Source organism: Thalassophryne amazonica, chromosome 2 (genome assembly GCF_902500255.1).
Source record: "Thalassophryne amazonica chromosome 2, fThaAma1.1, whole genome shotgun sequence".
NCBI classification, from domain to species: Eukaryota; Metazoa; Chordata; class Actinopteri; order Batrachoidiformes; family Batrachoididae; genus Thalassophryne; species Thalassophryne amazonica.
The window spans coordinates 141,331,951-141,349,796 of NC_047104.1; the positions used below are offsets into that span (position 1 = coordinate 141,331,951).

At 42.1% G+C, this 17,846-nt stretch overlaps 1 protein-coding gene across 1 annotated transcript in view; it reads left to right on the plus strand.

The window, feature by feature from the left end:
- The first annotated feature begins 2,620 nt into the window (after nucleotides 1-2,620).
- The window catches only part of LOC117531833 (very long-chain acyl-CoA synthetase-like), a 113,177-nt gene continuing 97,951 nt past the window's right edge, over nucleotides 2,621-17,846 (plus strand). The window contains exons 1-2 of the mRNA XM_034195017.1: nucleotides 2,621-4,367; nucleotides 16,928-17,137. Coding sequence (XP_034050908.1) covers nucleotides 3,887-4,367; nucleotides 16,928-17,137 — 691 coding nt within the window. The 5' untranslated portion in view covers nucleotides 2,621-3,886. The remainder of the gene's footprint in view (nucleotides 4,368-16,927; nucleotides 17,138-17,846) is intronic.

Genomic DNA, 17,846 nt, shown 5'->3' on the forward strand with positions numbered 1-17,846 from the left:
TGTAATCAGCAGGGTACCACTGTTGTGTGCAGTAAATTTTGTGTCACTACACCTTATGACATTGATGCTATTGAAAATTTAAACAATAAAAACTTCTCCAAAATTTTTTAAAATGACTTTTTTTTTTTCAAACTGAGTTCTGTAGTGTAATCAGCAGGGTATCACTGTTGTGTGCAGTAAATTTTGTGTCACTACACCTTATGACATTGATGCTATTGAAAATTTAAACAATAAAAACTTCTCCAAAATTTTTTAAAATGACTTTTTTTTCAAACTGAGTTCTGTAGTGTAATCAGCAGGGTATCACTGTTGTGTGCAGTAAATGTTGTGTCACTACACCTTATGACATTGATGCTATTGAAAATTTAAACAATAAAAACTTCTCCAAAATTTTTTTCAAATGAGTTTTTTTTTTTTTTCAAACTGAGTTCTGTAGTGTAATCAGCAGGGTACCACTGTTGTGTGCAGTAAATTTTGTGTCACTACACCTTATGACATTGATGCTATTGAAAATTTAAACAATAAAAACTTCTCCAAATTTTTTAAAATGACTTTTTTTCAAACTGAGTTCTGTAGTGTAATCAGCAGGGTACCACTGTTGTGTGCAGTAAATTTTGTGTCACTACACCTTATGACATTGATGCTATTGAAAATTTAAACAATAAAAACTTCTCCAAAATTTTTTAAAATGACTTTTTTTTTCAAACTGAGTTCTGTAGTGTAATCAGCAGGGTACCACTGTTGTGTGCAGTAAATTGTGTGTCACTACACCTTATGACATTGATGCTATTGAAAATTTAAACAATAAAAACTTCTCCAAAATTTTTTAAAATGACTTTTTTTTCAAACTGAGTTCTGTAGTGTAATCAGCAGGGTATCACTGTTGTGTGCAGTAAATGTTGTGTCACTACACCTTATGACATTGATGCTATTGAAAATTTAAACAATAAAAACTTCTCCAAAATTTTTTTCAAATGAGTTTTTTTTTTTTTTCAAACTGAGTTCTGTAGTGTAATCAGCAGGGTACCACTGTTGTGTGCAGTAAATTTTGTGTCACTACACCTTATGACATTGATGCTATTGAAAATTTAAACAATAAAAACTTCTCCAAAATTTTTTAAAATGACTTTTTTTCAAACTGAGTTCTGTAGTGTAATCAGCAGGGTACCACTGTTGTGTGCAGTAAATTTTGTGTCACTACACCTTATGACATTGATGCTATTGAAAATTTAAACAATAAAAACTTCTCCAAAATTTTTTAAAATGACTTTTTTTTTCAAACTGAGTTCTGTAGTGTAATCAGCAGGGTACCACTGTTGTGTGCAGTAAATTTTGTGTCACTACACCTTATGACATTGATGCTATTGAAAATTTAAACAATAAAAACTTCTCCAAAATTTTTTAAAATGACTTTTTTTTTTCAAACTGAGTTCTGTAGTGTAATCAGCAGGGTATCACTGTTGTGTGCAGTAAATTTTGTGTCACTACACCTTCTGACATTGATGCTATTGAAAATTTAAACAATAAAAACTTCTCCAAAATTTTTTAAAATGACTTTTTTTCAAACTGAGTTCTGTAGTGTAATCAGCAGGGTACCACTGTTGTGTGCAGTAAATTTTGTGTCACTACACCTTATGACATTGATGCTATTGAAAATTTAAACAATAAAAACTTCTCCAAAATTTTTTTCAAATGAGTTTTTTTTTTTTTCAAACTGAGTTCTGTAGTGTAATCAGCAGGGTACCACTGTTGTGTGCAGTAAATTTTGTGTCACTACACCTTATGACATTGATGCTATTGAAAATTTAAACAATAAAAACTTCTCCAAAATTTTTTAAAATGACTTTTTTTCAAACTGAGTTCTGTAGTGTAATCAGCAGGGTACCACTGTTGTGTGCAGTAAATTTTGTGTCACTACACCTTCTGACATTGATGCTATTGAAAATTTAAACAATAAAAACTTCTCCAAAATTTTTTTCAAATGAGTTTGGTTTTTTTTCAAACTGAGTTCTGTAGTGTAATCAGCAGGGTACCACTGTTGTGTGCGCAGTAAATTTTGTGTCACTACACCTTATGACATTGATGCAATTGAAAATTCCAACAATTAAAAAAAATATATATATTTTTTTTTGCCCCCCCCCCATCTCTCTTCAGGTCATTTGTCTTGTTTTGGTGTGGGAGGGCTTTGTGGGTGGGCAGAAGGATTTGTGTGTGTATTGTGTTCTTTTTCTTGTAAAATGAAAAGGTATAAAGTATAAAAACAAACAAAAAAAAAAATCCAAGATTTTTTTTAAAGTTACATTTTTCCAAACCGAATTCTGTAGTGTAATCAGCAGAACACCACTGTTGTGTGCAGTGAATTTGATGACGTCACACATTAGCATATTGATGCTATTGAAAATTTAAAAAAATAAAAAAAAATCTCCACATTTTCCAAACTGAGCAGTGGAGTATAACAAACAGGAGACCACTGATGTGTTCAGTTAATGCGGTGACACCACACCTTTTTACAATGAATTCAGTGAATATTTTTGAGGCGTCTTTTTTTTTTTTTCTTTTTTTTTTTTTCGTGTTTGCACTTTGTAGACGCTCCCTAAACTCTCTGTCGCCTCCCCGATCAGATCAGTTATTTTTCCAGCTCCGAGGACGCGCCTCATATGGATAAAAATAAGGTTGTTTCTCCTTGTCTACCTTCCTGTGAGGTTAGAAACTTGTGTTGCTTGTTTTTCTACAACGTGTCTCTTAAGATTAATTGAGCCGTGAACTTCGAATCGAACTTTACTGGAGTTTGAAAAGCGGCCGGTTCAGTTCGAGTCCCGCGATTAAAGCTCCGATCGACCCGCGGTGCAAAAATAATAGTAAAGCGCAGTGACTTGGAGAAGTAACTTTAATCTGATTACCGATTTGGAAAGATTAACGCGTTAGATTAATCGTTACTGAAAAAAGCGGTCAGATTATAGTAACGTTTTACCACGTTTATGTAAACTTTACAATTAATCTGCGGCTCTCTTCTTAATCTTAGCAGCTACGTTGAATTCAAGCGGGGTTCTGGGATTTTTTTCACGTAAAATCTCAGTCGGAAACACTCGGAAAAACAAGTAACTTTGTTTTCCGCAGTTTTATAGGTATTTGTTTGGCAGTCGCTGACGGATGTGCACGAACTAATCCCAATCTATCATCGGATGAGGACTAACATCATAAATCTAAATAGTTGTGATTTCAGTGTGACACATCCTTTAAAACAATTTTTAAGCAATCAAAAGAAACACTGGTCCAATTAAAATGGTGAAAAGTTTAACTTGGAGACATATAACCAAAACATAAATATATAAATAAAATAAAAAGAACAATGCGTTTCAAATTTCAGTTCCTCATTCGTGGCAGATGTATTCATTCAAAGTACATTCTGTTTTCAGCACAAATTCAGTTTTAATTCCATGTCATCTTAATTCTTCAATACATTTGGAACCCATTTGGTTAAGGGTTATATAAAGGTAAATCTAAGTGCAGTTTTTTGAGGTTGTAAAAATATTGCAGATGTCTTAATCTCAGATAGTAAAGTTCACACAGTGTGTCATTCCTGCACAGACTGGACCTGCGGTCAGCTCAAAAACACTTCACAAAGATAACAGCCAAACCTTGAGTACAGGACACAGAGTAAAAGTGAAGAAAATGTTCTCTTTTTATGACGTGATGATTGCTGCTTTGTTTCAGCCATACACAGACCGGCTAATCTGATACACCCACACACACACACACACACGCACACAAAAAGTTGCTCAAAGTTCAAGAGGAGTAAATAGTTTGTGTGTACACAGCGGTAATGTAAACCCAGTAGAAGCAAGTAGAAACCTTTGCAGGACTGAAACCAGTTTTCTCTTTTATAATGATCTCATATTTTCTTTACACCGTGTTTGCAGGTTTGGCAATTTTGCCGTTTCTGCTTTACGCAAGAAATCCTTATATTTGGGCAGATTTGAATTATGCATTCACTGTCATTAACATCGGGTTCCACCTAAATAGATACAGTAAAAGGAAGCCTTTCTACAGCATTCTGGACTGTTTTCTGGACAAAGTAGCGAGACATCCTGACAAACAGTTTCTAGTTTTTGAGGAGCGCTGCTACACTTACAGCCAAGCCGACAAAGAAAGCAACAAAGCGGCCAGAGCTCTGAGGACGCACGGCCACCTGGAGCAGGGAGACACGGTGGCCCTGTTCCTGGGAAACGAGCCTCTCTTCGTGTGGATCTGGCTCGCTGTGGCCAAGCTGGGATGTACAGCTGCTCTCCTCAACTACAACATCAGATCCAAATCTTTGCTGCACTGTTTCTCCTGCTGTGATGCCAAAGTGCTGGTGGCTGGTGCTGGTAAGACGCACACACACACACACACACACACACACACACACACACACACACACACACACACACACACACACACACACACACACACACACACACACACACACACACACACACACACACACACACACAGGACCATGATCCTGCTCCTTGACATTAAGAAGAAAATATACTTCACCTTTTATGCATCAGAATGTTTCTCATACAGTAGTGTTCAGAATAATAGTAGTGCTATGTGACTAAAAAGATTAATCCAGGTTTTGAGTATATTTCTTATTGTTACATGGGAAACAAGGTACCAGTAGATTCAGTAGATTCTCACAGATCCAACAAGACCAAGCATTCATGATATGCACACTCTTAAGGCTATGAAATTGGGCTATTAGTAAAAAAGTAGAAAAGGGGGTGTTCACAATAATAGTAGTGTGGCATTCAGTCAGTGAGTTTGTCAATTTTGTGGAACAAACAGGTGTGAATCAGGTGTCCCCTATTTAAGGATGAAGCCAGCACCTGTTGAACATGCTTTTCTCTTTGAAAGCCTGAGGAAAATGGGACGTTCAAGACATTGTTCAGAAGAACAGCGTAGTTTGATTAAAAAGTTGATTGGAGAGGGGAAAACTTACATGCAGGTGCAAAAAATTATAGGCTGTTCATCTACAATGATCTCCAATGCTTTCAGATGGACAAAAAAAAAACAGAGACGCGTGGAAATGGATAGAAGAATAACCAGAATGGCAAAGGCTCACCCATTGATCAGCTCCAGGGTGGTCAGAGACAGTCTGGAGTTATGTGTAAGTGCTGTGACAGAAGACGCCTGTGTGAAGCTAATTTATTTGCAAGAATCCCCCGCAAAGTCCCTCTGTTAAATAAAAGACGTGCAGAAGAGGTTACAATTTGCCAAAGAACACATCAACTGGCCTAAAGAGAAATGGAGGAATATTTTGTGGACTGATGAGAGTAAAACTGTTCTTTTTGGGTCCAAGGGCTACAGACAGTTTGTGAGACGACCCCCAAACTCTGAATTCAAGCCACAGTTCACAGTGAAGACAGTGAAGCAAGCATCATGATATGGGCATGTTTCTCCTACTATGGTGTTGGGTCTATATATCGCATACCAGGTATCATGGATCAGTTTGGATATGTCAAAATACTTGAAGAGGTCATGTCGCCTTATGCTGAAGAGGACATGCCCTTGAAATGGGTGTTTCAACAAGACAATGACCCCAAGCACACTAGTAAATGAACAAAATCTTGGTTCCAAACCAACAAAATTAATGCCTCGCAGATGTGAAGAAATCATGAAAAACTGTGGTTGTACAACTAAATACTAGTTTAGTGATTCACAGGATTGCTAAAAAAGCAGTTTGAACATAATAGTTTTGAGTTTGTAGAGTCAACAACAGATGCTACTATTATTGTGAACACCCCCTTTTCTACTTTTTTTTTTTTACTAATAGTACAATTTCATAGCCTTAAGAGTGTGCATATCATGAATGCTTGGTCTTGTTGGATTTGTGAGAATCTACTGAATCTACTGGTACCTTGTTTCCCATGTAACAATAAGAAATATACTCAAAACTTGGATTAATCTTTTTAGTCACATGGCACTACTGAGTTAAAAAAACCTGTCACGAAAATTTGACTCATTTTGTGATGGAAGGACGAAAAAAATGTGAATACAGATAGGTTATAAGATTGTTCTTAAAATATATTTTTGATAACACTTTACAATAAGAGTGCATTAATTAATTGGCATTGGTTAACCTGGTAATAAGCATTAAGTAACAATTAAATGTTAATAATCCATCCATTAATTGTTTATTAATGGTACTTGTGTTAGTTAATGCTGCAGTTAGCAATATCCCACAGTGATTGATGAGTTGAGTGTGTTTTGTAATGCTTTATTAATGGTGTTATTATCTTTATAAATTATTAAATGATGCATTAATTTGCCAGAAGGCTATCACTAGTATTTTCTCCACTTTCCCGTCAATTTACTGCTGATGAATTGTACGTTAGGTGGAGTTTTCCGGGAGACTGATTCTGCTTTTTTTTTTTTTTTTTTCCGTCTGAGATATGGATAGCGGGGTGGCTACTGAACACAGGATGCCGGATTGACAGACTGCACACTGCAGTCTGCGTTTGGAATGGACATTGCCGTGGGAACAGGCCCACTGATGGCATGAGGATTGCTGGATGACCCCTGCCAGTGGCATAACTCCCTGTGTGGATTTCTCATCAAATACATATTCTTTTGTTTTTATGTCACCTTTTGATTTCCTGTCTTCTGTTTCTTCACCTTTGTATACACTTGTAAAAACCTTGTAATTGAGGGTCACCCCTCTGAGTCTGGTCTGCTTGAGGTTTCTTCCTCAACATCGTCATGTTGCCTGTGATGTTGCTCTATGGGTTGGTAAGGTTAGACCTTTCTTGTGTGAAGCTCCTTGAGGCAGCTTTGTTGTGATTTGGTGCTATATAAATTCAGTGAATTGAACTGAATTGTGACTGAAGACTCTACCGTACGTTACAGCCTTATTCCAAAATGGAGTATATTCATTTTTTCCTCAAATTACTGCTCACAACACCCCATAATGAGAAAATGGAAAAAAAAATTTTTTTAAGTTTTTACAAATTTATTTTATAAAACCCCAACAAGAAATCACATGTACAGAATTTTTCAGTTTATTTTTCAATTTATATCACACCAAATTGTGACAACGTCGCTTCAAGGCGCTTCACATAAAACAGCTCAAAAACAATATAAAATAATAAAAACAATGTAAAATAAAATTAAAACATCAAAAACACAATTAAAAGTTCACAATTAAACACAAGAAAAAGTAAAATAACTCAAAAGAATTAAAAAGGATGCCAGGAGAGCATTACACAAAACAGGAGCACAGTACGAAATGCTTACATGTGTGAACATTCACAGCGTTTGCTCAATACTTTGTTGATGCACCTTTGTCAGCAATTACAGCCCCAAGTCTTCTTGAATATGATGCCATAAGCTTGGTGCACCTATCTTTGGGCAGTTATGCCCATTCCTCTTTGCAGCACCTCTCAAGCTCCATCAGGTTGGATGGGGAGCGTCAGTGCACAGCCATTTTCAGATCTCTGCAGAGATGTTCAATCAGATTCAGGTCTGGGCTCTGGGTGGACCACTCAAGGACATTCACAGAGTTGTCCTGAAGCCACTCCTTTGATATCTGGGCTGTGTGCTTAGGGTCATTGTCCTCCTGAAAGATGAGCCATCACCCCAGTCTGAGGTCAAGAGCGCTCTGGAACAGGTTTTCATCCAGGGTGACTCTGTAAATGGTAATGGTAAATATTAAATGGGCTGCATTTATATAGTGCTTTTCCATCTGCATCAGATGCTCAAAGTGCTTTACAATTATGCCTCACATTCACCCATTCACACAGACACACTCACACTGATGTCAGGGTGCTGCCATGCAAGGTGCTCACTACACACCGGGAGCAACTCAGGGATTAAGGACGTAGCCCTCTGGTCTGAAACACAATGTTTAACCACTAGACCAGTGGTTTTCAACCTGTGAGGTGTGCCCCTCCAGGGGGCGCCAGAGTTCTTCAGGGAGGTGCAGAAAATAACTGTAAACACTGTGAAGAAGAAGGGGGAAAAAGGAAAAAAAAAACTTGTTAGGTAACATACCAGGAGCAAATTGGATACATTGTAATGCATAAATCTACCAGTGAGGAGTTTGTGGCAACCAAAAAAGAAGAAAGTAGAGGATGATCTACGTTTGCTCCTCTTCACAGTGTTAAAAAAGTTGAATTAATATTTATGTTAAAATGTGTTAGTTATGCCAAAGACGCTTAAAAACACACAGAAATGTAAAAAAAAAAAAAAAAAAAAAAAAAAAACAGTTTAAAATATGACAAAAGGTAAAAATAGAAGAATAGAAAGTTTTTAAAAAAACACGTTTAAAATGTTTTAAAAGGGTGTAAAATGTGTGAAAAAATAGAAAGTACTTTAAAAACATGTTTAAAATGTTTACAAAGGCTGTAAAATGTGTAGATCCATAGACAGTTCCTTAAAAACACACATATATATATATATATATATATATATATATATATATATACATATATATATACATATATATATATATATATATATATATATATATATATAATGTGTTTAACATGTGTAAAGACTAAAAAGAAACACACGAAGATGTTGAAATTGTGTGTCGTTGAGGTGTGCAGCTATTCATTTGTTCTCTGGGGGGGCTCACTCTCCTGCACTAGACCATCCCCTCCCCTCTGTACATTGCTGCTTTCATCTTTCCTTCAATCCTGACTAGTCTCCCAGTTCCTGTTGCTGAAAAACATCTCCACAGCATGATGCTGCCACCACCATGCTTCACTGTAGGGATGGTGCCTGGTTTCCTCCAAACATGACGCCTGGCATTCAGTCCAAACAGTTCAACCTTTGTCTTATCAGACCAGAGGATTTTGTTTCTCATGGTCTGAGAGTCCTTCACGTAGTTTTTGGAAAACTCCAGGTGGGCTGCCATGTGCCTTTTACTAAGGAGTGGCTTCTGTCTAGCCACTCTACCATACAGGCCTGGTTGGTGGATTGCTGTAGAGATGGTTGTCCTTCTGGTAGGTTCTCCTCTCTCCACAGAGGAATTCTGGAGCTCTAACAGAGTGACCATCAGGTTCTTGGTCACTTCCTTGACTTGACTTGACTAAGGCCCTTCTCCCCCAATCGCTCAGTTTAGACGGGCGGCCAGCTCTAGGAAGAGTCATGGTGGATGTGAACATCTTCCATTTACAGATGATGGAGGCAACTGTGCTCATTGGGACCTTCAAAGCAGCAGAAATTTTTCTGTACCCTTCCCCAGATTTGTGCCTCGAGACAATCCTGTCCTGGAGGTCTACAGACAATTCCTTTGACTTCATGCTTGGTTTGTGCTCTGACATGCACTGTTAACTGTGGGACCTTATATGTAGACAGGTGTGTGCCTTTCCAAATCATGTCCAATCAACTAAATTTTCCCCAGGTGGATTTCAATTAAGCTGTAGAAACATCTCAAATAGGATCAGTTGAAACAGGATGCACCTGAGCTCAATTTTGAGATTCATGGAAAAGGCTGTGAATACTTACAGTATGTACATCATGGGATTTCTTAGTTTGTTTTGTTTTGTTTTATAAATTTGCAAACAAAAAAATTGACATTGTCATTATGGGGTACTGTGTGTAGAATTTTTGGAGAAAAAAGAATTTCATCCATTTTGGAATAATGCTGTAACTTAAAAAAATGATAAGCGCTGTGAATATTTTCCGGACCCACTGTAACTACCATATGCATAGAAGAACATTTGATGCTGCAATACTCACAGTTTCATGGTTGACTGAGCAAGAAAAAAACACTATCAAAACAAAGACATGTAATATAAGGTCGGCTCTTCCGTGTACCTTTTAGAATTGAATAGAATATCTTTGTCTATCCCAAAAAGGTCACAGAAATTCTTTTTCAAGTGGCTCATAAAACACATTAAATACTCACACAAAACATCACTGTTCACTTTTTTAAAAAAAGGACAGTTGACAACACAAGTGTCTATCTGGTCTTGTTGAGGATGGCTACAGCAGAGGGGATTAAAGATTCCTTCTAAGTATTTTTGCAGGCCAGAGGGACTTTGTATCGCTTGCCTGATGGCAGAAACTGGAAGGAGTGGTGAAACGGGTGTGAGGGGTCCTCAGTGATCAGGGTGGCTTTCCTGATTACAGAGCGATTATATAGTTCAGACTTCAGAGGGGTTTGGAGTGAACCAAATAGTTTGTGAGAATGACTGATAATGCGGAAAAGTTTATTTTTGTGTTTAATCGTGATGAGGTTGCACCAGGATAAAATATTGAAGGTAAGGAGTGATTCAATGAGCGAGAAATGTCCTTGCTGACATGGAACGTCCTCGGTTTCCTCAGCAGGTAGAGACACTGTTGTGCTTTTTTATAAACAGTGCCCAAGCAGAGGGTCACCCCTTTGAGTCTGGTCTGCTTGAGGTTTCTTCCTCAGAGGGAGTTTTTCCTTACCACTGTTGCTCTGGGGTTGGTAAGGTTAGACCTTGTGTGAAGCCCCTTGAGGCAACCTTGTTGTGATTTGGTGCTATATAATGAAAATAAATTGAAATTGAACTTGTCACTGTGTGTTGAGAAGGACAGGCAGGTGTTGATCTCTGTTCCGAGGTACTTGAATGACTGAACCTACTTCACCATCTGACCCTCGACACTGAGTGGCTGGAACAGTGAATATGGTGTTTTGTCTCTGCCCCCACAGCATAGCTCCTTGATCTTAGAAACGTTCAGTTCCAGGGAATGCTCAGAAAATGTCTGGACCAAGTTGCTGACTGTGTGCTGGTCGTGGAACAGAGCGTCAGTGTCAAGTGTACCACCAAAGCCATGTCATCAGCATATTTAAGAAGAGTCATTCTGAGTCATTCAGAGCTGCAGGAGATGCTATTGGTATAGACCGAGAAGAGAATGGGAGATAAAACACAGCCTTGTGGGAGTCCTATTTTTAAATCAATATAAAAATAAAGCCAGCAACACTCAAGTGTCCTTATTAATAAAGGTTTTAATGACTCACGGCAAGGTGACAGGATCAGGAGCACAGACGCATTTCAACTAGGTCTTCCTCAGTGTGTGCAAGTTCAAAAAATGCAATTTGGAGCAGTTAGGAGGCTATTCAAACAGGCCAACTAGTAAGATATCTCTCCTGAAAATGATCTTTGCCATATCACGTGAGGTAAACCTGGCCTACGATTGGATTTTGGAAAACCATGTGACAGACATCATCACACATCTTCTATGAGGAGTACTAAGATGGCCGACGGTGGATCGAAAGTCCGCGGAATTAACTTTTCCAGCAAATAAAGTACATTTGTATCTCATATTAAAAAGTTATTTACAATTTAGTAATGCGTCGGCCCCAGAGGGGTTAATGGCGAATGGCAGTAATTCCCAGAACCCTTCCGGACGACCAGTGAATCTGAATGTTTCAACTTCTTAGCAGTAAACGAAAGTTTTTCATGCTAGAAATAAGGTCTATACAACGTGAGCTTAATAAAAGCGTGAACGACGCAATGAAGCACAATTGACACATTACTACATAAACTGAGTTAATCAATTGAATTGAACTGAAACGGGAGAAATGTGGGGTGAATGTATCGCAAAATTATTACAAACAACATCCTTATAAACTTACTTCTATGCTTGTGTCAGCCGATCAGTGCAATGTGACGGCGAACTACCCGGGTGTTGTGAAAGTGTAGGCGATGAGGCACGGGCAGAGGCTGGAGGAGGCCTTGGGCCTTGTGGTGGTCGGCTTTGCCCCTGGCACTGCTGGGGCAGGCCTGGACATACTCTCGGATGTCGGCATTCCATAGACGCCCACCAATAAGCGCTGGCCGGACCACTGCACGGTCCTTCGCACCCCTGGATGACAGGAGAGCTTGGAACCGTGACAGAAGTCTAAGACCGAAGCCCCTGGCCTCTGGTGGGACGTACAATTTGTCCTTCGGACCTGTCCCCGGGTCCAGGGTCCGTGTCAGGGCCTCCCGGACGGTCTTCTCCATGTCCAGGTGAGGGTGGCCACGACAGTGGACTCGGGGATGATGGTTTCCGTCGGGTCGACAGCTCGGTCTTGACCTCCTCTTCATGCACCCGGACAGGGCGTCAGATCGGTTGGTTTTTCATCCCGGGTGGTAGGTAATCCGAAAGTCAAAACGCCCGAAGAACAGTGACCAGCGGGCTTGCCTGGGGTTCAGACGCCTGGCGGTCCGAATGTACTCAAGGTTCCGATGGTCCGTGAAAACCGTAAATGGTACCGATGCTCCCTCCAACAGGTGTCTCCACTCCTCAAGAGCCTCCTTCACCGCAAGAAGTTCCCTATTGCCGACGTCATAGTTCCTTTCAGCCGGGGTCAACCTGCGGGAAAAGTAGGCACATGGATGGAGAACCTTGTCGGACTCCCCGCTCTGGGATAGCACGGATCCTATCCCGGAGTCAGAGGCGTCCTCTTCAACTACAAACTGGCTATTGGGGATCGGGCCTGCACCAGAACCGGTGCAGTCGAGAACCGGCATTTCAACTCCCTAAACGCGGCTTCGCACCGATCCGACCAGGTGAAGGGGACTTTCGTGGAGGTCAGGGCTGTCAGGAGGCTAACTACCTGACTGTAGCCCTTGATGAACCTCCGGTAGAAATTTGCAAAACCGAGGAACTGTTGCAGTTTCCTACGGTTTGTTGGTTGGGGCCAATCTCTCACCGCCGCAACCTTGGCCAGGGGCGACGGAGTTGGAGGAGATTATGAACCCCAGGAAGGACAAAGAAGTGCGGTGGAACTCGCATTTCTTGCCCTTCACAAACAGCCGGTTCTCCAACAACCACTGTAGACCTGACGTACATGCTTGACATGGGTCTCAGGATTCCGAAGAAAAGATGAGTATATCGTCTAGATATACGATGACAAACCGATGCAGGAGTCCCACAAGACGTCATTAACCAACGCTTGGAACGTCGCGGGCGCATTGTGAGGCCGAACGGCATGACCAGGTACTCAAAGTGACCTAACGGGGTGTTAAATGCCGTCTTCCACTCGTCTCCCTCCCGGATCCGAACCAGGTGATAAGCATTCCTAAGATCCAATTTGTTGAAATTGGGGCTCCATGCAAAGGCGTGAACACTGAATCCAACAGAGGTAACGGGTATCGGTTATGAACCGTGATCTCGTTCAGCCCTCTGTAATCAATGCATGGACGGAGTCCGCCGTCCTTCTTGCCCACAAAAAAGAAACCAGCACCCATCGGGGAGGTGGAGTTCCGGATCAACCCGGCAGCTAACGAGTCCCAGATGTAGGTCTCCATTGATTCGCGTTCCGGACGTGAGAGGTTGTACAGCCTGCTGGACGGGTACTCAGCGCCCGGTATCAAATCAATGGCACAATTGTACGGACGGTGTGGGGGCAGCGTGAGTGCCAGATCCTTGCTGAAGACGTCAGCAAGGTCATGGTACTCAGCTGGCACCGCCGCCAGATTGGGGGGGACTAAAATCTCCTCCTTAGCTGTCACACCGGGTGGAACCGCGGATCCTAAACACTCCCGGTGGCAGGTTTCGCTCCACTGAACACACAACCCCAGACGGCCATCAATCCGGGGATTGTGTTTTAACACCCATGGAAAACCCAAAATCACTCGGGAGGTAGATGGTGTTACATAAACACAATCTCCTCCTGTGATTCCCAGATACAACCAAAGTCACGGGCTGTGTCTGGTGTGTGATTAGTGGAAGAAGGGTGCCATCTAGTGCCCGCACCGACAATGGTGACGGTAAGGCCAACTAGAGGGAGCCCAACCTCCTTTGCCCATCTGCTATCCAGCAGATTCCCCTCCGACCCCGTGTCCACCAGTGCTGGGGCGTGAAGGGTTAGATCCCCACTCAGGATCGTGATTGGGATACGTGCAGATTTTCGGGGTCTCCCCATGTGGGTATTGTAACCCACCCTTAGCCCAGTCTCTAAGGACGAGTACTGCTGTTTTGACCGTTTGGGGCATTCTCTCTGTGTGTGCTCGGGTTGAGCTGCAGAGAAAAACACTCTCCACGGATCAGCCTCCTTTGTCTCTGATCTGATCGCTTTTTGGCCCTGCTCGTTTCCATAGCAACGTCAGCAGGGGGAGCTGTCATCATGTGGAGAGCCCTGGCTGTGGAGCGTGGGGAAGTCGGCTCCCTTTCGGACCTGGGAGGAAGAGGGACGGCTTGTGCCTGACCACGCCCTTCGTCTCGCTCCCGTCGGTGTTCTGTTAATCGGTTGTCTAACCGTATAACCAGGTCGATAAGCCCGTCTAAATCCCGCGGCTCGTCCTTCGCCACCAGGTGCTCCTTAAGGACCAGAGACAGTCCGTTTACAAAGGCGGTGTGGAGCGCAACAGCATTCCAGCCGGCTCGCGCTGCCGCGATGCGGAAGTCGACTGCATACTTCGCCCCGCTCTGACATCCCTGTCTTATCGACAGCAGCATGGCTTGAAGCGGTCTCGCCTCTATGAGGGTGGTCGAACACCTGTCGGAACTCCCTCACAAACTCAGTGTAAACCGTTAGGAGCCGTGAATTCTGCTCCCAGAGCGCCGTAGCCCAGGCACGTGCCTCTCCTCGAAGCAAATTTATAACGTAAGCCACCCGGCTAGCGTCTGACGCGTACATGACGGGACGCTGTGAAAAGACGAGCGAGCACTGCATCAAGAAGTCCGCACACGTCTCCACACAACCTCCGTACGGCTCCGGAGGGCTTATGTATGCTTCAGGGAAGGTGGGGGGTTCGTTGAACGACCAGTGGAATGTCTGTCTCTGGCATTCAGTCAGCAGGAGGAGGTGCTGCAGCAGCGCCCTGAGCGTGCGCTTCCACCTGGGTGGTGAGAGCCTCCATCCTTTGATTGAGAACAATGCTCTGCTCGGTAACTAAGTCCAACCGAGCAGTAAAAGCGGTTAAAATGTGCTGCAGCTCACCTAACACGCCTCCTGCTGGCGCCTGTGCACCTCGCTCTTCCATTGGCTGTTCAAGCGATGGTTGACGCCCCTCGGGATCCATGACGCTGGCCGAGAAATCCTGTTGTGAAAGTGTAGGAACACGGACCCACAACAGGGGGCGTAAAAGAACGGGCAATGGTTAAGCCAAACAGTAACAATTTAATGTTGTAAATTGTGCACAACGGAATACAGACAACAATCAGTTTGGGACTACAGTCAATTACACGTTGGGTGACGTGTGGGCAGGCTTGAGGATAGGAGACGTCCGTCCAGAACCGAGCCGGATCCCACACGGCCCGCACTGCCAACGGACCTGAAGAACACCGGAGCCGCCAAGTCCTGGGTCCCCAGGTGGTCACCGTCTTCAGCTGTCAGACCTGGTACTGCTTCCAAGGTAGCTGATTTCTCGGCGGGGAGGTGGAGTTGCAGTCCGGCCTTTATGGTGATGGTGTTGAGTAGTGGATGAGTGACAGCTGGTACGGATGATGAGTGACAGCTGTCACTCCCGGTCGCTCCGACGCCCTCTCGTGCTTGAAGCCCGCACTTCAAGCAGGGCGCCATCTTGTGGTGGTGGGCCAGCAGTACCTCCTCTTCAGCGGCCCACACAACACCGGGGCTGGTGATAAACACATTTAAGCAGGGATGTAAGCAGCTCTCAGTTGAATGAAGTCAGAGCTCCATCTACTGGACAAACGGTGCAAGGACATTTTACATTGCCGACACAAACATTGTTTCAGTAATTGTTCTGTTAATGAGAAATTATCTGCGTTCTGTTGGCAGAATTTTTGCCGATAGTGAGTACTTTGAAAGAGCTTATATCGGTCGGGCTCTACCAAGAATAAATCCTCGTGTGTGGGTTGCAGGGTTCCAGATGTTTGGTGATGCCGGGTCTAAAAGGGTGAGACTTCTACACCTTCGTATGTATCGTTTATGTTTTCTTTTAATGGTTGAGCTGGGATGGAAAAGTAGCAAATAAAACTTGTCCATGTCCAGGCTCCGAATGGTGTGCTCTCTTAATTAATTTCAAATCACTGAAGCACACAACCCTCCTCACATAAGCAGGTAATGGTCCATAAGACAACGTGGCTGTGAAACAGTTGAGCACCAAATTGTCCAGTTAGCATTGAGTTATTAAAATGAGAAACAGCAGAAACTGAAATAGATGCATATGCAGATTGTATACCCATCGAGTGTGTCATGCATATGGTCTCTTGGATGCCTGTCTGGTGTGGATTGTCTCATAATAAAAAAATAAAAAAGTGTTCCACAGACATGTTCTAACAACACGGAGATGATGATGATAATAATATAAGTTGTTTCAGCTTCTCCTTTTTTCATTTGGGGTCACTGCAGCCGATATCGAGCTGTGTGTTTATTTGGCACAAGTTTTACACTGGATGTTCTTCTTGACTCATAGGCAGGGGTGGCCCTTGAACCTGGAACCTTCTGCTCTAGAAAGAAGTGCACTGCCTAATAGTATTACTACTAATAATAATATAGTAATAATAATAACAATAATGATGACTAAGAAGAAGATGACAATGAAGACAACTAATAATAATAATAAGAAGAAGAAGAAGAATACAAAGACCAGAGTCAGGTCTGGGAACATGTGTTGATGCTGCACCCACCACACTGCAGAACTGTCTTGGTTCCTGGATAGAAACCACCCACCCAGACAAGCTGTCCATCTCAACCCTCACACTCCTTCCTCAAGACTGAGGCACCTGCAAGTCTGATCTTACCCAGGGAATTATCAAAATGTCATAACTGATATTCCTTCACAATGCAAGTGGCACTGTTCCTCCGAGTCTCCTTAAGCAGCCATTAAACATTCACAGTTGACCATCTTGAAAAATTCGTCATTACAAACAGGTGTGTCTGTTCCAGGCTATTTTCTGTATTAATGGGTGTTTTGAGCTTGGATTTGCTCAGTCTTATCTTTGTACTACGAGTACTCGTAATTGAAGTTTTCACCTGATTTCTTGACTAGACTTTTCAATGTTTCTTTTTCAGAATTGCGAGGAGCTGTAGAGGAGGTGCTGCCGTCTTTGGGGCAGCAGGGTGTCCGCGTGTTTATCCTCAGTGAGAGCTGTGACTTAGAGGGTTTAGAAAGTCTCTCTGACAAGATCCAGCAGGCATCAGACCAGCCTCTGTCACCTCAGCTCAGGTCCAGCATCCATCTAAAGAGCCCTGCATTGTACATCTACACGTCAGGAACCACAGGTAACTTCACTGCTTTATCTCATCTGCACTTTTACTTCTAGTAAGCATTTGAAATGTGCTGTGTTACTAACCTAAAAATGTTTCTTTGACATGTTGTGGTCTTCCCAAAGCAGCTGTGATTAACCATGAAGCTATGGATGGCATCTTTTCTTCAGTCTTTTGCTGGCATTTGCTCAAATGATGTTATCTACCTTAATCTTCCCCTTTACCACAGTGCTGGCTTTATGATGGGACTTTGTGGAGCCATAGAGAGAGGTATTTTACAACCAAGTCCAATTTAACACAACCGTCCTTTCAGTGTAGTGCACAGAAGTAACTTCATACTGTTAAATAAGGCCGACAGTGCATCCAGAAAGTATTCACAGCACTTAACTTTTTCCCACATTTTGTTATGTTACAGCCTTATTCCAAAATGGATTAAATTAATTTTTCCCTCAAAATTCTACACACAATAATGACCCATATGACAATGTAAAAAAATAAATAAGATTTTTGGAAATGTATTAAAAATAAAAAACTAAGAAATCACGTGTACATAAGTATTCACAGCCTTTACCATGAAGTTCAAAATTGAGCTCAGGTGCATCCTGTTTCCACTGATCATCCTTGAGATGTTTCTATGGCTTAATTGGAGTCCATCTGGTGTAAATTCAGCTGATTGGACATGATTTCGAAAGACACACACCTGTCTATATACAGTAGTGTTCAG